Raw genomic sequence first — 20,900 nt, forward strand, 5'->3', positions numbered from 1 at the left:
TGGTATGGAGGGAGGTGGGGAGTCCGTAATGTATGCTGGTCCCAGGACTGCACAGGGCTTTGAAGAGGTTGAAACCAAGCCTTTGAATTAAGCCGGGAAGTCAAAGAGACAGCCAGCAGAGCAGAGACGGCTCTAACATTAGGCAGAGTGAGGCAGCTGCCCCAGGCAGCTGATTTGGGGTGTTGTGAAACAGCAGCAAATCATTAGTTATTTAAAATTGTTATTATTGTCTTTTCATTTCCTAAGAGAGGCACTTATGGGATTATCTGCCAAAAGAACTTGGCCGGCCTTGGGTACTATACACCTTGACCGGGGGAGTGCAGGGATTTATTTTTTCGCCTCAGAGAGCAAAACAGCCCTGCAGCGGGGAGTCAGATTTACAGTGCTCAGAGCTCCAATGTGTTTCCCTGAAGTGAGATACAAACGTGAGAAATAAAGAGTGCTTTTGGCTCCTACAAAAACAGCAACAGAATAGTCATAAGCGTCCCTACCACAACACTTTGCTATCTTTGTTCATTCAGCCCGCTGAATAGTTTTCATTGCCTCTACAAAGATTGAACTTTGTGGGTGAAAACATGAATCTGAAAACCAGATATTGAGAAAAGTTGGCCACATTTCTGAATTTATCTGCAATTCTACCCCTCGCTCAGCTCTAGCACCTGTTCTAAGATGCAAGGCACAGCGATGACCCGTGGAAAAGGCTTTTTCACCAGGAGAATGGGGCCCCTTCAGCGCCAGTTACGCCAGGGGGAATATGGGTTGTTCAAGTTTTCCCCCATGTTTGAAAGTAACTTTGTTCAGGTAAGCCACTGGGAGACTTTGCAGGGGGCAGGGAACCAAAAGGGCACAAAAGGAGGATAAATGGTAACATTGCTGGGAGTAGGGATGGCGGAGAAATCTACAATGGAACCAAATGAGTTCTAATTTTTATGAATCCGTCCCACGGATTCCACATTAGACCAGCTTTTTCCTTATCAGCTGGATTCCACAGACCTGCGGACCATTTTTCAAATGTTTGGGAATTTTGTGCAAATTTAGTAATAGAAAAATACACAAAAGATTTGTTAAAATGGCCGAAAATGCACATTTCCCCTTAGAATAAAGCATGAAAATGAACATTGGGGGGGGGGGATTTGCACATTTTTGCAAACACCAGTTTGCGCCAGTTTGGAAACTAAAAAAAAAAAAAAAAAAGAGCTGTGCACAAATGGCCTCTTGAAATTCTCCACCTTACTTGTGGGCAGAGAAATTTGGCTGACAATTTCACCAAATTTCTCCAGGGGTAGCAGAAATTCCCAAAAGTTTCTCCCAGGTAGGGCTCTCCATTGGCAAGGCTTGTAGCACAGCTTCTTTCTTTTTCCCTAAGGGTTTTTGGTGGTTTTGATGCTGCAACAGCATCAGCTGTCTTGGCAGGCTGGCCCCCAATTTACATCCACTCTGATGCAAGTGGGGGCAGAGTTGTGTCCAGCTCCAGGGATGAGGTGGAGTCAGTGCTCTGCCAAAAGCTGTCCTCCAGTTTCCTGAATTTTTCTCCCCCCGCCCCCCGAAAAAGGCTTCCATTGTTCTGCCTCATTCAGGATGTTTTATAGTTTACTTTTGTGGCATTTTTGAGCAAACCTAATCACAGCGAGCCTCCCAGGCTGCCTGCATGCCCTGATCTGAAAAAGCCCCATGGGAGGAATTACCTCATGGTGCCTTAAACTGGGCTTTAGTTGAAGTGTAGGAAGCTGAGGAGGCCACAGGCGGCCAGAGAGATGATTATACAGTGAAAAACAGGACCCTTGTGCTCACTCCTCGGCCGCCTCCTAAGTAAGGTGAGCCCCAGAAACTCAAACCCAACCCATGAGAATTTCTCCGAAATTTCTTCACCATTGAATTTCCTTTCAAAAGCAATTTCTCTTCTATCAAATTGAATAAGAATGGTGGAAAGAAATGTGGGATAAATATTTGGCACAGCACACAAAAAAATCCAATTCTGTTGATGAGCGGATGATGGAAAGAAGGTGCCTGAGAATCAGTGAAACACATCTGTGGAACCGAAACACTGTTCCACAAATGTGGAACAGATTTTACACAATCTGTACATCCATAGTGTGTGTGTGTGTGGGGGGGAGTTTAATTTCTAAAAACAAGAGGTTCATGAGGCTCAAATCTACTTGAAAACTGTGCTCTCTGACTTTTATTTATTCAAAATGATTTTTAGGCTGCCTTTTAAGGGTAGATTCTTGTGAAACAGTTCCCCCTCATTCCAGATGAGCAGAGATTGGTTGCTTGGGATTAACACAGACCTGCCCAGTTTGTGATCCATCAAGCCAAATGCAGTCCACAGGGGTAATTTATAAATTGGGGAAACTCAGAACATTTGGGGACAAAATGGGAAGCATTTGGGAATTTAGGACACTGGGCAGTCCTTCTCTCTTCTTGCAATGGCTTCTGCTCATCCTGCCCTGAGAATAAATTACTAGATCCTAGATTTCTCCCCTGGGCTGGAAAAAAGTGGCACACAGCAATGAGGAAGCAAAGGGGAATACCCCCTCTACAGTAGGGGCAAAAACAACAAGAAGTCATAGTCGTACATTCATTGACAATGAAGATTAAGTATGTCTTATGAGCTTCAAGAAAGTAAACAACAGAGGGGAGGCTATGTAATAGCAACAAAGACAAAGGGTAAGCCAATGACCGAGAGAGGTGGTAGGCTGTCCCTCACTGGAGGCATTCAAGATGAAGCTGGACAGCTACTTGTCAGGGATGCTCTGACTTGGATTCCTGCACTGAGCAGGGGGTTGGTCTCGATGGTCTTGTAGGCCCCTTCCAACCCTACTATGCTATGATTCTATGATTTCCAGAGAGTAGCCTTGTTAATCTATTGCAGCAAAAGCAAAAAAAAAGAGTCTTGTGGCACCTTAAAGATTCACAAATGTATTTTGGGGAAAACTTTTGTGGACTATAGCCCACTTCATCAGATTCATCAAGCGTTACCAAAAATTTCCATTTTTTATACAATGGGGGGGCAGTGGGGATTGTTAACAGTGAGGTCAGAAGGAAATGACATGCAGAAAGATCTGACAGTGACAATCACATTATTAATAGTGGCCATTCACAGTGCAGTTGCTGCTGATAACACAAACATGCTGGCAGGGCCGGTGTCAAGGGTAGGCATGGTTGGGCCCACATCCCAGCAAGGGCCCACTGACAAGAGCCCCGGAATTGCTCCTGCTCTTCACCATTGCAGCCTGATTGTTCGCTGGTTCTCCACCTGTCAAGCAAGCAAGTGGTAGCAATGAGGAGAAAGGAGGAGGAGAAACAGAAGCTGGTGATGATGGTGGTGAGAAGCTCGGCTCACTGCGGGAGGGGGACTATTGAGGGTGTCTTGCCCAAGGGCCCTCCAAAACCCGAAGCCAGCCCTGCATCCTGGAACTACAGGTTCTTCAAAAAAGTGCCAATTGTGCTCAAATAAAAATTGGCATTTCTTTAGAACGTAAGAAGAGCCATGCTAGATCAGACTAAGGGTCCATCCATTCCAGCATTCTGTTCACACAGTGGCCAACCAGCTGTCGACTGGGAACCCACAAGCAGGGCATGAGTGCAACAGCACCCTCCCATCCATCTTCCCCAGCAACTGGTGTACACAGGCTCACTGACTCTGGTACTGGAGGTAGCAAATAGCCATCAAAACTAGTAGCCATTGACAGCCTTCTCCTCCAGGAATTTGTCTAACCCCCTTCTAAAGCCATCCACACTGGTGGCCATCACTACTTCCTGTGGTAGCGAATTTCATAGTTTAACTATGCACTGTGTGAAGACGTCCTTCCTTTTATCTGTCCTGAATCCCCCCACAATCAGCTTCATAGGATGACCCCGGGTTCTAGTATTCTGAGAGAGGGAGAAAAATGTCTCCCTATCCACATTCTCCACACCAAGCATAATCTGGTACACCTCTATCATGTCTCCCCTTACCCTCCTTTTTTCCAAGCTAAACAATCCCAGCAGTTGTAAACTTCTCTCATAGGGGAGATGCTCCAGCCCCCGATCATCCCTGTTGCCCTTTTCTGCACCTTTTCCAGCTCTACAATATCTTTTTTTAGGTGCAGTGACCAGAACTGTACACAGTATTCCAAGTGTGGTCGCACCATAGATTTGTATAGGGACAGTATGATGTTGGCAGTTTTATTCACAATCCCCTTTCTAATCATGCCTAACATGGAGTTTGCCTTTTTTACAGTGGCCGCACACTGGGTTGACATCTTCATTGAGCTGTCTACCACAACCCCACAATCTCTTTCCTGGTCAGTCACCGCTAGCTCAGATCCCATCAGGCTATACTTGAAGTAGGGATTTTTTGCCCCAACATGCAATGGAACCTGTTTCTCCTTTGTCTGCATAAGCTTCCAGAACCCACCACCTCATATTCCACCTTTTCCTACCTCTGTTTTCTCCCTGTTCCACCAACTAAGAGCACTTACATAACCCTCACCCAGCCTTCCTTCCAGCCACACTCTTCTCCATGGCATTGCCATGTATCAGAGTAAGTCTGCCTTGCCTGGACTGCTGCTTTTATGGCTTTGTTTAAAATTTGTGGCTTGGGAGGCCATTGGATGTTGCGTACTTGGTGGGCAGGAGTGGATTAAGGGTTAAGAACCACCAGATTAGACACTTTCCATTTTAAGAAGGTGGTCAACTGTGCATTAACTCTACCTTGTACCTTAGATCAGCAAGCAAGGGGGTCCAATTGAGATCCACAACCAGGAGCAAATCGTGACAGTTGGCATCACCTCTACGAGCCCTCTCCTACCAATCCCCAACGTGTTGCTCCTGGCACGGCCCCTAATCTCGCCTGAAGAGTATACTTCAAAGCTCAGATCCCGCTTCCGCCGTCACCCCCCAGTGAGATTTGAGCTAACCAGGTGAGTCTTTCTGCAGTGGCATCAAGGGCATGTCGAGATGGAAATATTCCATGCTCAGTTCATCGCTGTAGCACATTACAAGGAGCAAGGGAAGCAGGGCTTCATTTGAGTCACTGATCTCTATGGCCCTGGAATCTATGTTCGTCATTTTGTATTTACTCAAATATCACCATTGAGTTTTAGTGATAACAGTGTGTCCTCACCGCCAGCAAATCTGTGGCTGAATGGAAGGATAGAGGGGTGTAGTGAGTTGGTTAGTGAGCAGAAAATGTGGACTTCACAGAGTCCCTAAATGAATGGAGACCTGTGTAGTTTAACTTAATCAGCAGTTTTATGGTTAAGAAAGCAGGTCTTTAACACAGGCTGATAATTCACAGCCTGCCTTGAAGCTGTTTATGTCATCCTGAAGGAAGAGATAAGGGTGAATTGCCTTGATTCTCACAGAAAGGTTGGGAGACTCCCCCACCGAAAAGGCAATTAGATTCCCAAGTTAAATGTTTCGAGAACCTTTCAGGTAAGAGAGAAACCCCTTTCTCTTGTGTGTGTGTGAGCCTGTTGGTTTGAGAGAGGAGGGGGAGAGGCATTGCTCACGGGCTAGAAGGAGGCATCTAGCAGAGAAGCTTATAAGATCCAGCTAGCTGGCCTGCCCTTTGGTCTCACTCTAAGGAGGAATATACATGCTACCGACCTAGAGAAACTTGTGGTCCTAAGAAATAGCCTTTATCTACCGTGGGGATCCCGACACACATTCAGGGTGTGGCACAACTGCTTTGTCACCTGAAGGGAGGTGTGAACTTTCTTTGCATGTATATGTTCTGCAACAATTTTCCATCAATAAAGTGTCATCTTTTGCACGAGTGGCTTGTTTCGCCTTGATAACCAAAAGAATCTTATTGATGATGGGGAACTGACAGAATCAGGACCCCAGATCAATACAAGGGGCAATGCCCTGCCCAGAAAGTCAGGTGCAACATGCTTTCAGGATAGTTATTCCTGTAAAAGGCTAAAGGCACCTTTCCATTCTGTGCAAGCTCTAATGCTTACTCCAGAAGGAAGTTGCCGGTGGCATGGGAAAGGTCTTGCTCTCTATGTAGGTCCCAAATCTCAGAGGTTTGTTATTCCCGGTGCTTTTGCTAGGGTGGTCAAATCACAGGGGCGTAAAGGGAAAGACCTCGGCTCCAATCCAGACTCCTTTTAGCAGTTGGAGAATCCTAGAGCAAAACTCGGTCAAGACAAAGCTGGTGTTTGCATCCCAGATGCGAATTCTGTAAGAAGCTTCTTGCAGTTGCATACTGGCTATTTAAAAATACACATGAGCAAGCTTAAAATGAGCCTCACAAGCTACTGGTCCACATGAGTCCCACAAGCTACTGGTCCCCCAGGGATGGGCAATATGCAGGCGGCATGCGAGGGCCCATGGGTCTCCTTGTGACCGTCCAGCCTCTGCTGCTGACTTTGCTGCCACAATGGCAGCAAAAAAAGTGATTTCATGTGGAAACAAGGCACACGGGGAACGCACATCTTACCTGCCAGCAGAATCACACTCCCGGAAGCCTCCTTTGTTTCCTTGCAAAATCGCCGTATTTTTTGCTGCCACTATGGTGGCAATTTCAGCAGGGGTGATGACTCCCAGAAGTTGCCCCCCCCCCCCCGATATAGCTGAACAAATTAACTCACGGAACAAGAAAGGCTTTCTTACAGATTATCCCTTGAAATTCCACCCTGCAGTGTAGAACAGTAAGTTGCAGTTCAAAGCCTTAAACATTGCCAATCTCATCTTGCGCCCGTGCAGATTATTCCCTTTGCGCTTTGTCAAGATCACAATCTACAACGCAGAGAGGCAGCAGCTGCGGTTTAAACTGGCCAGCGGGCGCACCTTCTATCTCCAGCTGTGCGCCGAATCAGACAGGCGAGAAGAACTCTTTGATGCCTGGGTCAGGATTGTGCAATTGTTGCGGCCTACCTCAGATGTAAACCTTGATGAGCAGATGGAGAAGACCAAAAAACTGAAGGGTCGTGGGATGACTCCGACTCCGCCACCAAAAGGCAGAGTGAGCCTTTCAATGCCAGTAATCTTTGGGCCTGGGAATTGGTGGGAGCAGAACAGGAGGAAGGGTGAACTGAGTAGAAAGTAGATTGTATATATTTGGACTTGCATCATGCAACCATGCAAATGGGCCCTTCACTTCCAACTATGCATCTCAACTCTCACACAGAGGCCCGATCTGCACATGTAGGAGAATTAGGTGGCAGAACAGACCATACCATTGAAGGCAGAAGATACCATTTTTGACTACAGGAACCTGGCTTCCTGTAACTTGAGCCCATTATTCTGTGTCCTGCACTCTGGGATGATCGAGAAGAGATCCTGGCCTTCCTCCCTGTGACAACCTTTCAAGTCCTTGAAGAGCGCTATTGTATCTCCCCCCAGTCTTCTCTTCTCAAGGCTAAACATGCCCAGTTCTTTCAGTCTCTCCTCGTAGGGCTTTGTTTCCAGTCCCCTGATCATCCTCGTTGCCCTCCTCTGAGCCCTTTCCAGCCTGTCTGCATCCTTCTTAAAGTGTGGTGCCCAGAGCTGGACAGAGTACTCCAGATGAGGCCTAACCAGTGCTGAGTAGAAGGGAACTAGTACTTCACGTGATTTGGAAGCTATGCTTCTGTTAATGTTGTTAGGCTCCAGCTCCCATCAGCATCAGCCAGCATGGCTAATGGTAAGAGATGATGGGAGCTGTAGTCCAGCTGCACCGGGAGAGCCTCAGTTCCCTATCACACATTCAAAACTGTAATTCCCAGCACCGCCACAGTCTGAAGTGGTACAGTTGTTGTTGTTCAGTCGTTCAGTCATGTCCGACTCTTCGTGACCCCATGGACCATAGCACGCCCAAAGTGGTACAGTACATTCTGCCATCTCACTCTGCAGGATGGGTGGACAGGCCTTGTTAGAGTTTACCCCTTATGCACTGTGTCTGGGCTTGTGTGCCAGAGTCAGCTGCTAACGTGCATAAGGGGAGGGCTCTGGCAGAGCCCTTGCAGTTGCTCACATGAGAGGAGAGTGGCTTAATGAGCCCTCAGCTTGAGATCAGGGGCTGTGCGGGGGCGGGGAGACTGGGCCCCAGACTTCCAGTGGCCTATCAGCAAATTGTGTGTGTGTGTGGCGGGGGGAGTCAGGGTTCCTTGGTTGCTGACTGTCCCAATATCCATCTCCGCAGAGTCCATCTCCACGCAAACCTGCAAAAAAGACCAACTGGAGCATACATGATGCCACCAAAATGGCTAGTGCTCAGGAAGATGAAATCAAGAAATGCAGCAAGCCAGCCAGATCTTCAGGGAGCTCATCCAGCCTCCAAGTCACAGCACTGCCCCACAGTGCCAAGGAGGTTGATGTGGCTGACCCTCCTCCACCCCCAGAGGTCCAGAAGCCAGAAGAAAAATTAGAGGAGATAAGGACGGAGAGGAGCCCCAGCCACAGAAGGTCTGCTGGCGAGAAGAGCAGCTCCCATACTAGGAGGTACTACCAGGAGGACTAGCTTATAAGAACATAAGAAGAGCCCTGCTGGATCAGACCAAGGGCCCATCCAGTCCAGCATTCTGTCCACACAGTGGCCAACCAGCTGCCCACAGAAACCCGCAAGCAGGACATGAGTGCAACAGCATCCTCCTGCCCATGTTCCCCAGCAACTGGTGTACATAGGCTCACTGCCTCTGATACTGGAGATAGCACAGAGGAATCAGGACTAGTAGCCATCGATAGCTTTCTCCTCCAGGAATTTGTCTACCCCTCTTTTAAAGCCATCCAAATCGGTGGCCATGATTACGTCTTGTGGTAGCAAATTCCATAGCGTAACTCTGCGCTGTCCAGCCATGGAGGTCTCCAACAAAAGGCTGGAGAGGCTTCTGGGGAGTTCCTATAGTTGCCCAATGGATATAGAGCATCCATGGTGTCCCTTGCAGCTCTCATAATTCTGTAATGATGGGATTCATTCCCTTAAAAAGGAGGAGGGGAACTTCCAGCACATGGGCCAAATGTGGATCTCCAAGGATCTTAGTCTGGACCTCCACCCTCCCCAGGCCGTGCCCTCTTCACCAGCCCCACTCTGCGTTATTGATCTATGCCATCCCTCTTTGTCCCCCCAGCTACAAAGTTGATGGAGGGACTGTTGCACAATGAGGGGAAGGAGAATGCCTAGATGCAAATGCCTTCTTTTGGTTGTTGTTGCATACTGAACAAAGGTTAAGAGTCTCTTCTGTAACTCCACCCACTTTGGGCTCTCATCCCACCCACTGCTGGAATGCAAAGTCTGGCAGGTTTCAACTGATGTCATTTGAACCTCAGCAGAAAAAAAGTTATGCACCTCACATCTCAAAAAAGCAATGCCTGGCATGGATGCTGTAATGCTTCCCCCCCCCCCGCCTGCCGCCCAGCTCTTTCCAGGGTGAGGGAGGTAGATGTATGGTATTTCACGTGCAAAGAGAAATGCCACCTACTACTGTCAGGGTTCCCCTTAAGGCCTGGACCCCCTGAGCAACTCCTTAAGGATCTCTTGCCTCCTTAAGAGTCCCACCTTCCTTCTTTTAAACTTCCCCTTCCCAGTAATGTGGGCTTTAGGCTGTAGGCATGGGTGATTGGCACTTCAGACACTTGGGGTTAACCACAAAAGTTTACTGGTAAATTAAAGCAAGCAAATTACAACTAAAGGTATTTACAGAATAGAGCTGAGTGATACAAAAGGCATTAAGAGAAAATAAAAGTCACAAAATGCAAGTTCCTTTACCCTAACTGTACTTAGACTTCTCCAGGCTGCCTCTTCCTGCCCCCTTTTCAGGCTCTAGTCTCTCTGATTCTGCTCTTACTTCTCTGGTCTCTCTGACACTCTCTTTTTATACCCTCTTCCCTCAAAACGGAAAGTTCTGTTTCAAATGAAATGAAACTTAACTGGGGAAATGAAAATGAAATTTAACCAGAGAAATGAAACTACTCTTAAGGATACCCCCACCCAACAAAAAACAAAACAAAACCCAGGCCTCCAAGGCTGACCTTTTTTCCCTTTGCCTCTGCAGGCCTCAAACCTTCACAGCTACTCTAAACCTGGGGTTGCAGACAGACCTGGAGTGCCCCTCTTGTAGCATTAAGGCACATTCACCCATGTTGTGACATCACACCATGTGACTGCCCATCCATGCTGCAGATCATTCACTGGGTGCTGCTAGTAGGGTGTCAGGATCCATCTGTGGCTGGACCCTGAATCCAACAAGTTCTCCTCCAGAGAAGAGGAGCGGGAGTTTACTATGGTCTACAGCACAGACTGGGACCACATGGAGTCAGAATGCCCCCTCCCCCAGATACTGCAATATGAAAAGCCCCAGCAGGGCCCCCAACCCAGCTCTAGACTGGGTTGGGGGCCAACCCAGCAAGAGGCCCATGCTGAAGCTCAACGTTGTAGACACAGTGCCCATTTGGCAGCCTAAGTCTTTCCCTCCCTCAGCCTACTCAGAAGGATGAGGCCAAGCCCTAGTGTGTGCTTTGGATCAGGACCCTGCTGAGTTACCAGGAAGATGCATGGCAGCCAGATCCACTATAAAGCTCCCTAGACTCTGTCCGTTCCATCCTGGTGCAACATCTCTGAAGGGGTAGTTCCTGAGCAGGCCTGCAAATACAGCTCCTGCTGGACAGCTCCCCAGCTGGTCTTCGTCACCATACTCAGGCACGGACAGAAGGCAGACCTGGATCTACTAGCAGAACTTTGGGTAATTTGCAGTAGATCAGCAAGGATTTCCAAGTCCCAATCATTTAACAACAGCAGCAAAAAAAAAACAACTCCCCCACCCCCAGCTCTTAATTATACTGCTGAAATAAAGCAAGCTTGGGGTAACCAGGAGTGGATTTTTGTGCGGAAGGACTGTGAGCTGCATTCAGTTTTGGTACTGAAAACCAGCTGCTTGGCTCAGAATTCTTTAATTCCAAATGTACCTTTTTTACACCAGGCTTCAGTTGGTGGATACTGGGGGTTTCAGCAAAACACAAAATAGATCCCCCAAGTCTGAAGCCCGTCCACCCCTGCCCTACTCAGAGATCTGGTTTGCACATAATGACAGTCATGGTTTAAACAACCCATGGGTTGTCATACACATTCAGGAGAGAGTGGGTGTGCTGCCTCCTGTGCGCCCGCCACTTCCACTTTCGAACAGCAACCTATGATCAGCTCATTCATAGGTTGTCAGCATGATGTCAGAACCTGGGCACTTTGGGTTGTTCATGGGTTCATAGAATCATAGAATAGTAGGGTTGGAAGGACCTATAAGACCATTGAGTCCAACCCCCTGCTCAATGCAGGAATCTAGGTCAAAGCATCCCTGACAGGTGGCTGTCCAGCCTCGTCTTGAACACCTCCAGTGTGGGAGAGCCCACCACCTCCCCAGGTAATTGGTTCCATTGTCGTATTGCTCTAACAGTCAGCATGTTTTTCCTGATGTTCAGCAAGAATCTGGCTTCCTGAAACTTGAGCCCATTATTCTGTGTCCTGCACTCCGGGATGATCGAGAAGAGACCCTGGCCTTCCTCTCTGTGACAACCTTTCAAGTACTTGAACAGCACTATCATATCTCCCCTCAGTCTTCTCTTCTCAAGGCTAAACATAACAACCCAAAGTTAACCCATAGTTTGTTCTTCAGTTAACTTTGGGTTATTTAACCCATGAATAAACCAAGCTGACCAGGTTCAGATGTCACAGTAACAATCCACAAATGAGCCAATTGTAGGTTTGTTAACAGAAACCAGAAGCGGTTCATGCACAGCATGTGTCCCTGCAAATCGTGGACTAATTAACCTGTGATATGCTGCTGAAAGCCACCATGATGTAGGCCCAATACCTGTTCTTGCTGCTTAAATGCTGCTGGTTATTCTGGATAGCTCCCTGGATAGTCCAGGAAGTCTCCTTGCTCAAGTACCTGCTACTGTTGCTCATGTCTTCGGGACACAGTGGTAATGAAATACAAAATGCCATTACATTTAATTTCCTCTTCCCTCCCTATTCCTTTTTCCTTGTGTGACATGTCTTTTAAGGTTGTAAGCTTGTGGACAGGAACAGTCTTCATTTACTTATTATTTGTAAGCCCCTCTGGGAGCCTTTTTGGCTGAGAAAGATGAAAAATACTCCAAAATAATAACAGCAGCAGGAACAGCAAATAATACAAGGAAGAGTCCTAAAGCATTAGAAGGCAAAGGGGAGGAGAACTTGACTAGAGGGATGCCAATTTGGGGGCAAAAGCCCAGTGGTGGTGAGCACAACATATGGTACTTGCCTCAAATCTGTTTTGGTCTGAACAAGTATCTAACCAGCTGAAAGTTCATTTCCTTCCTCTTTCTATCCCATTTAACATTCACACATGACATAAATAGCTGGAGAAAGGCGCAATGGCTCTTCTTTAGAGTCGTAAGTGAAACAGTCTTATGTTAAATATTTGTGACATGGTACACACACAAACACAGCCGTGGGGAACTTTGCAAGAGTGCGTGTTTGTGTGCGTTATCTTCTTTGGCTGCTCAGGCAGCTGGAAGGTGGGAGGGGTTTTACGGGGTCAAAGAACAGGGGTTTCTAATTGGGGGGTATTCCCGTTTCAGAAAACCTGACAAGGTGAGCCATGCCAGTCGAAGCAGATCTGGACACAAAGGTAGGAGATGCTCAACGTGGTCTGTTCTGCATTATCAAAAGGAAATCTCACTTCTCTGTGACCCCCCTCTACGCCACCCGTAACTATTTCAGCTGCTGTGTGTCATGCCATGGGATTGCCCACCCCTGCTCCAGATGATTCATTGGCTGCTGCTGGTCGGGTGTCAGGATCCACCTGTGGCTGGACCCTGAATCCAACCAGTTCTCCTCCAAAGAGGAGGAGCAGGACTTTACTGTGGTCTACAGCACAGACTGGGATCACATGGAGCCAGGATGTCCACACACACCCCTGGGTGCTGTTATATCAAAGGCCCCAGCAGGACCCCCACCCCTGCTCAGGAAGAAGCAGGGCAGCCATATAAAACTCTGCAGACTGTCACTTACTTGCTGTTCCAACATCTCTGAAGGGGACTTTCATTTTTTTGCAAGAGGCATTGTTTTGCCATTTGTTTATTGCATATCTATTCATGGTTGCATTCTTTTATTTTATATGTATTTATATGGCTGTATTCTTTTATATGAGACTTTAAACCCCTCAGAGGACTTGAGATCAAAGATCTAGGGTAAAAACAATGCAATAAAAATAATAATAGTTTTGCAAATCAAATAAAAAGTCAATGTATAAATGTTTGCTTGAGAATTCTCCTCCACCAAAATTCTTTCCAGCTGTTTGAAGTTGCAATTCAGGCTATGTCCACCATCTACCAGGATTTCTTTCTGCACAAGCCTGATTTGAACGGAATTGGACCTGCACAACAGCACAGGCTTGTGCAAGGGGAGAGCATCCTGAATGAGCGTGCTTCCAGCTTCTACGGTTTTAGAACCATAGAAGAAGAACAGGAAGAACACAGAAGAACATAGAAGAGCACAGGCTTGTGCAAAAGGAGAGCATCCTCAATGAGTGTGCTTCCGGCTTCTTAGTTTTTACTGAAGCCTTTGAACCAGGGGCGTTGAATCTAGGGATGCACGTATTTTGTTAAATCCATTCCATCTGCATTTCATAGATTGTCAGGTGCCTTTCACTGCGTTGTCTGCTCATTGACAGGACCAGATTATTTGCTCTTTGATGGAACTGGATTCTTTCCCATTTCCCAAATCTGTGCAAATTCACACTTGCAAAAATGCACTCCCCAAAAATGTGCAAATCCCCCAAAATGCGCAAGTCCCCCCCCCCCTGTGTGGATTTCCATGCTTTAGCCTATAGGGCAAATGTGCGTTTTTCAGACAGTGTCTTTTTTATTATACGTATTTTTCTATAACTAAATTTGTGTACAATTCTGGAAAGTAAAAAAAACCGGTCTGCAAGTCTGCATAATCCATACAAGTTGGGAAAAGCTGCTGTGCTGTGGAATCCATGGGTGGAGTTTGTAGAAATCCAAACTCATTTGATTCCATGGTGAATTTCTTTGATGGCCCTAGTTGAATTTCTTCCGCCTGAGGGCCGAATTCAATTTCTGAGAAGCTCCCAGGGGCTGCAGTTCGGGTGTGGTGGTGGCCCCAAACACAGGCATATTTACTGCCAGCGACTAAACTTTGGGAGAGGCATTTCACCCTTTTAGAATGGGGGAAAACATGCAAAAATCAGGAAATGATCAAATGATTGGCAGTTAGGGAAGAAATGCAGGAATCACTCAGTGATGTGGGGAAGGGAGTGTGATAGTCTGGGAACCCACTGAAGCAAAGAGCTTCTCTTTCTAAATGTCATGCCTGAACCTGGGACCTGAGCAGTATCAGGCAGCGTTTCAACACATGCATCACCACTAGGGACGCTGGAGAAATCTGCTGCGGACTCAAATGAGGCTGGCTTATTTATTTTATTTATTTATTTATTGAATTTATATCCCGCCTTTTTCCTCTTGCAAGGAACCCAAGGCGGCATACAAAATCCTCCTCCTCCTCCATTTTATCCTCACAACAACAACCCTGTGAGGTAGGCTGGGCTGAGAGTCTGTGACTGGCCCAAAGTCACCCAGCTTCCATGAGCTGAGTGGGGAAACCATGAGCTTCCATGGCTGAGTGGGGACTAGAACCTGGATCTCCCAGCTCCCAGTCCAGCACTCTCACCACTACACCACACTACCTCTCAAAGTATCCAACCTCCAGAGTCCGCAGCGGACCGACCGCACTCACCTCTGGGTCCGGAGGAGTTCCCGTGAGGCGGCTCTCCAGGTTCCTATAAAACACGATACACTAATGGCAGCTGCCATTAGCTTATTGTAGGAAAGTTACAGCCGTAAATGGCATATTGTACGCCATTTGCAGCCAAAAAGCACGTACTTTTACCTAAATACAGCCATAAAAGCTGTAATTTAGGTAAAAGTAAGTGCATTACAGTTGTAAATGGCATAAGATATGTCATTTACGGCTGTAATTTTCCCGCAGTAGGCTAATGGCAGCCACCATTCACATATTGTATTTTTATAGGAAGCTGGAGAGCTAATCCGCCAACTCCGGCAGATGTGGCAAGGCTCCGGAGGGCTCCGCAGGGCCCCAAGAAGCCCAAATTGCCCTGCAACAGACCTCCCCCCTCAGACCGGACAGTGGGGGGTTCATACATCCCTAGTCACCACTAGTCAAAGGAGAGAGCTGTAGGGAGACCAGCTAGTAGCCTCAACAGCTCTTAGGCCAGAACAGGTTAGGCAGTATCCTCCTGAAAAGGCTTCCTGATCAGTCTTGCTTACTGTTCTGAGCAGCCAGGCACTCTGCACAGTGTGCTGCCCATGAATCATCTTCACCCCAAACAGGAGCCAGGACTGATGCCAAAACCTTCCTGGACTAGTCTCGCCACATGCAATGCAAAGAGATTTTTCTTGACATCACACACCGACACCCTCATGTGGCCAAAGCAACCTTTGTTCAGAGCAGCAGGCAGACCTACTATATCGGTTCACACCAGCCTTCTGCAGAAGAGGGAAAATATCAGCAAAGGGGCAATGCTAAGGATCTGTATACTCGGTGTTAAAAGAAAAAAACACAATTTCTGCCACAAGAAAACTTAAATTCTGCATGCAGAAAGTGAAATGTAACAACAATAAAAGAATACAGGAAAATGCCCTAGGATATGGTGATGGCCTGCAGCCTTAAAAAGAATTAGGCAAATTTACAGAGAACAGGGTCTGTTGCAGGCTGTTAGCCACAACAGTCAAAAATAGAAGCGGCACATTCAGAAGCCAGAGTACCTATGCTTGCCACATGCTGGAGGCAAGAAAGAGGTGATGGATGGTCTTTGTCATTCTACTCTTCTTGTGGTCTTCCCCAGGGGCATCTAGAACACTGGGCTAGATGGACCTTGGTCTGATCCAGCCAGGGAGTTTTAACAGGAGATCAGTCTAGATGGAAGTACTATCACCACAATGCAAATAAAAAACCAATGCCATTGTGATAAACTTCAAACAGTAATGCCTCTCAGAGATGCTTAGTCTCTCAGTTCTTTGAGAAAGCTAAATATTTTTCAAGCTAGGCACTAAATGTGTGTTCCAGTTCTGTCCAGTTCTGGGCACCACACTTTAACAAGGATGCAGACAAACTGGAGAGGGTTCAGAGGAGGACAACAAAGATGATCAGGGGGCTGGAAACAAAGGCCTATGAAGAGAGATTGAGAGAACTGGGCATGTTTAGCCTTGAGAAGAGAAGACTGAGGGGAGATATGATAGCGCTCTTCAAGGACTTGAAAGGTTGTCACAGAGAGGAAGGCCAGGATCTCTTCTCGATCATCCCAGAGTGCAGGACACGGAATAATGGGCTCAAGTGACAGGAAGCCAGATTCCGGCTGAACATCAGGAAAAACATCCTGCCTGTTAGAGCAATACGACAATGGAACCAATGACCTGGGGAGGTGGTGGGCTCTCCCACACTGGAGGCGTTCAAGACGAGGCTGGACAGCCATCTATCAGGGATGCTCTGACTTGGATTCCTGCATTGAGCAGGGGTTGGACTCAATGGCCTTGTAGGCCCCTTCCAACCCTACTATTCTATGATTCTATGAAATAAGAGATAGCTGACTCATCACAGAGGCTAAGGTTTTCTCAAAGGTATTTCCTGTCCCATTTAAGGTCCCCGACAGAAAACTTGCCTGTATGTTTACTGGCTTCACAAGCAGGACTCTTCCTCATCCTCTCTTCCTTCCTCCTCCCCGTTCCTGGGTCTTTCCTCCATTCTTATATCTCACCCACTGTTGCTTTGGCTCATTAGCTGCACCTGGCAGCTGGCTCCCACCTCCCTTGGGAGTGCTGGAATTACATTCAGGCACGGAAGGGGGCAGGTTTTATTCTGGTTGTATTGTTACATTGTGGTTTTCATGCTTTTATATTTTATATTTTATATTGTTTTACTGTGTGCTTTTTGGTTTTAATTTTTGTGAACCGCCCAGAGAGCTTCGGCTATTGGACGGTATAGAAATGAAATAAGTAAAATAAAATAATAAAAATAAATAAAATAAAATAAAATAAATAGCCAAACTTTCACCCCTACATGGCTTCTCACAGCCATCTTCTTGGCAGGCTTCTTTTTTAAGGCACTTGGGAAAGAAAAATCTTTGCCCAATAGCTACAGCGCTAAATTCCAGGAGCAGCCTATTTGTCCACTATACAAATGCAATGCTCTGCACTGGAATACTATTTCTCTCATACATATATATATATATATATATATATATATATATATACACACACACACATAATCGCTGGCTGAATAAAGATTCTGAATGCCCCACTGCTTTGAGGCGGCTGCATTCATCCCACTGTGCTATCATGAGCTTCCAGTTCTGGTCCCACGACAATCTGTCTTTCTTTTTTTATTCATTTATTCCTTCCTTCCTCCATTTATCCTCTACCTTCATAGACTCTACTTTCATCCCTCTGTCTTCCAGATATAGCCCATTTATAGCAGATATGACCGAAAGCACTTTGGCAACTAAGGCATCAAAATGGCACCTCTCATGATAGGAATAATTGACTGTTCTCTTCCCTTTCATGGTGGGCCAAAACCGGCTGCCACACCCTGCCTAACAGTAGAGCCAGTCCTGCTTCATCTCCCCCCGTATGCCCTCCACACATCTTCCTCTCTTCGTGTGCTATGATCAGCCCTTCTATCCCACACACTTACTTCCAGGCCCAATGGATGGTTCTGCCTCTTCTCATTCCCAGCCTACCCTAAGGAAGGCCTCCTCCCACCTGCACCGCCCTCCCAGGCCCTTAAGATCTGGGGTGAGAACTTTATCCTTGTCACCCCTCTTTCTGAAATGAGATCTGCTAAGGAGCAGGAAAGGCGCATTTCAGCCACAGAACTTCCTCTTCAGAACTCCATGCCCAGAAAAGCACGTCTGGCAATTTCACTAGTGGTTTTTAAGAGACAGGTGAACACCTTTAATCTAACAAGGCTTATCTCAGCAGCTGATTTTTAAAAATAATTCTTGTAGCTTCTAATGGGTTGGCTCCCTGCAATTTCAGTGACTCATCACACCGTATGTTTTTAACCGATTTTTAAAATTTAAAAATTGTTCATTTTCCTTGCGTTGACGGCACGTCTCATTGAATGCCTGGCAGCAAGGTGACTCAGAAACGTTGAACGCTCACCCTGCCTTTCCTCCATTTATGCTTTATCTTAATGGGATGCAACAATAGTTCAGTGGCAGAGCACATGCTTTGCATGCAGAAAGTCCCAGGTTCAATCCACAGTAGTTCCACTTAAAGAATGGTGTGCAATCTTTTTCCTGCCGAGGTGTGCATTACCTCAGTCAAAACCTCTCGGGGTCCACATTCCAGCAGCAGCCGGAGCTAAGAGTGGGAGGGGGCAGAGCCAAACGCGAGCCCGGTTTGCAAAATGGGCTGAGGCCTGGATGACACTAGGCCACAGTTTGCATGTGGCTCTCTGGCCAGATGTTTCCCTCCCCTGAGCTGAAGGATCTGGGGAAGTAGCACTGTGAAAAGACCCTTTGCTTGAAAGCTTGCCAGTCGGAGTAGGTAGCACTGGGCTAGACAGAGCAAGGATCTGATTCGGTACAAGGCAGCTTTGTACACCAAATCCATCTCTTCCTCACACTATCTCCTCATCATCGCCATCTCGCACTCAAGATGGCCAGTCAGGGCCGGCTCTACCATTAGGCAGAGTGAGGCAGCTGCCTCAGGTGGCAGATGGTGGGTGTGGGGGGCAGGGACAGCGGTGGCAGTCCCCCAGCCGTTCCACCTGAGCCACAGCCTGCTCTGTGCCTGCTGAGCTAACCTGCTGCCCTCCGGTGCAATGGAGGATGCTGCCCTGACACTACTATTGAAGTAAGATTCCCCAGTCCAGTTGGTGAATGTAGGTGGAATGGGGAAGGCACCTCCACCTTGTCCTTTAACTTGGCCAGCAAAATGACTTGGGCTGGCCCTGTGGACAGCCATCTTGTTGGGGATAGTGCTGCATTTCCTGCATTGAGCAGGCGGTTGTACTAGATGGCCTACAACACACCCTCCAACTCAATGATTCTAAAGGCACAATCCTATGCATGTTTAGACAGAAAAGGAAGTCCTACAGCTCCCAACTTTTTCTGTCTAAACATGCATAGGATCACACCCAATGGAGGATAGTGGTTCCAATGTCAGTGGGCCAGTGAATCCGCTCCAGGTTTCAGTCAGACCTCTAAAGGAGCTATCCAAGGTACTCAGTCCTGTCTGCCTGGACCTGACCTTGCTCTTTGATTTCTTTCAGGTCCTGTCCGAAAGCCAAGCAAAATTGCCTCTTTCATCAGATCTTGTTCCTGGGGCTCCATGGGGAAGGATAAGCGAGGTGGCAGATCCCGGGGCAAAGGGAAGAAACATTGATCAGACTGAAGCAAGGAGCATGGAGGCGTGAAGGGTAGGAGCCTCTACCCGACATGAATTCAAAACATAATAAAGATGTTGGTTGGTTATAATCATCGTCTTCTGGGTTAAAGAATCATGGTTGCATTTGAAGGAGGGGAACAGGGCTCCACACTTTCTAAGTGGGCTTGGTGGCAAGCCATTACTTCTAGTAGCCTGCTAGAAGGCTTGGCTTTCTCATTTCCTGATCCACAAGAGGCAAAGTAAGTGGATCCTTTTCTAAGTAAGTGGATCCTTTCTACCTGCAGCCCAGGAAAGGAATCTTACAGGAGAGAAGTGGCTGGTGGCGTGTGTATTTGTAGCAACCCTGCCATTTCCACCCCATGATGCTGATTCTGCATCCCAGCACAAGAAGCAGTCTAGCACCATTTTGGAAAGGCTTGAGTAGCTTCTTCCAGTGACTTAAAAAAAAAAAATTCCCTTGAGGTGGAGTTCACTGGAAGCTTTCCCTACAGGTCACCAAAATTAAATTTCTGGTCGCCACTGGCGACATGGTCAGTGCCAGCTCTACATTTTTGAGGGCCCTGGGGCAAGACACCCTCAAAGGGCCCTTCTCACCGCCATTGTCACCAGCTCCTCTTTCTCATCATCAATACCATTTCCGTGCTTGACGGGCAGCCAGCCAGTGAACAACGAGGCCGTGGCATCTGCTGCTCCTCCTCCTCACCACCACCACCACTGTCTGGGCCAGAGCAAGAGGCACGCAAACAAGCAGGCTGCAACGGTGAAGGGGAGGAGCAGCTCCAGGAGGCTCTTGTCAGTGGGCCCCCGCTGGGGTGTGGGCCCTCGGCAGGTGCCCAGTTATCCCTTGACACTGGCCTTGAACATGGTAACTGTATTTATGGACCCCTAGTGGGAACACTGGTTGTGGATGTGGATAAAGCACTGTGGACAGCATAGGGACTGTAGCACTCCAAGGCTGAACAGCTGCAATTTCAGAGTGCAAAGCCTCCATCAGCACAGCTAAATGCATATGTGTGTATTCTGTGTCCTAGCCAGTAGCGTCTTTAATATGACCAACACCTACCCTCTGAAGTCCAGTCCCTTCATCTCAGGTATGTATGGCTGGCCATGGTTCTCACTGATGAGGGAAAACATTCTGCACATTTATTTATTTATTAAAGTTATTAATCACCCATCTGACTGGTCACCCAGCCACTCTGGGCGATGCACAACGTGTATAATAGAATAGAAGAGTTAAAAACAATAAAATTCTACAGTAAAAACATCATTCTAAAAATACCCTAACCCACCCCAAATGCCTGCCTGAACAACCACGTTTTTAATGTGCGGCGGAAGCTCATTAAAGAGGGGGCATGGCGGAGTTCCCTAGGGAGGGAGTTCCACAGAGTGGGGGCCACCACAGAGAAGGCCCTCTCCCTCATCCTCACCAGCCAAGCTGTCCTGGCTGATAGGACAGAGAGAAGGCTGTCCGAGGCTGATCTTGTTGAATGGCCTGTCTGTCACATGTTCGAAGGCACTCAGGCATG

At 47.4% G+C, this 20,900-nt stretch overlaps 2 protein-coding genes across 2 annotated transcripts in view; one reads left to right on the forward strand and one right to left on the reverse strand.

Annotated features, from left to right (window-relative positions):
• LOC146341064 (acid-sensing ion channel 2) overlaps nt 1–20,900 on the reverse strand; it is a 598,108-nt gene that overhangs the window by 432,330 nt on the left and 144,878 nt on the right. The gene's annotated exons all lie outside the window — the stretch shown is intronic.
• Nucleotides 685–19,331, forward strand: LOC146341065 (uncharacterized). The gene is made up of 8 exons (XM_084807037.1): nt 685–801; nt 4,708–4,904; nt 6,697–6,955; nt 8,114–8,412; nt 9,963–10,024; nt 11,812–11,883; nt 12,523–12,535; nt 19,259–19,331. The coding sequence occupies exons 1-8, from the start codon at nt 685–687 to the stop codon at nt 19,329–19,331; spliced, it is 1,092 nt and encodes a 363-aa protein (XP_084663163.1).

This window comes from Heloderma suspectum, chromosome 6 (genome assembly GCF_057233095.1).
Source record: "Heloderma suspectum isolate Gila_16-S chromosome 6, 16-S_ref, whole genome shotgun sequence".
Lineage (NCBI taxonomy): Eukaryota > Metazoa > Chordata > Lepidosauria > Squamata > Helodermatidae > Heloderma > Heloderma suspectum.

Bases quoted from the DNA above. Each gene is read 5' to 3' on its own strand.
- LOC146341065 (XM_084807037.1), top strand. From the start codon at position 685: ATGACCCGTGGAAAAGGCTTTTTCACCAGGAGAATGGGGCCCCTTCAG. The intron at 802-4,707 runs GTAAGCCACTGG...CTTGTACCTTAG, and splicing joins TTGAAAGTAACTTTGTTCAG to ATCAGCAAGCAAGGGGGTCC. The intron at 6,956-8,113 runs GTGAGCCTTTCA...CCATCTCCGCAG, and splicing joins CTCCGCCACCAAAAGGCAGA to AGTCCATCTCCACGCAAACC.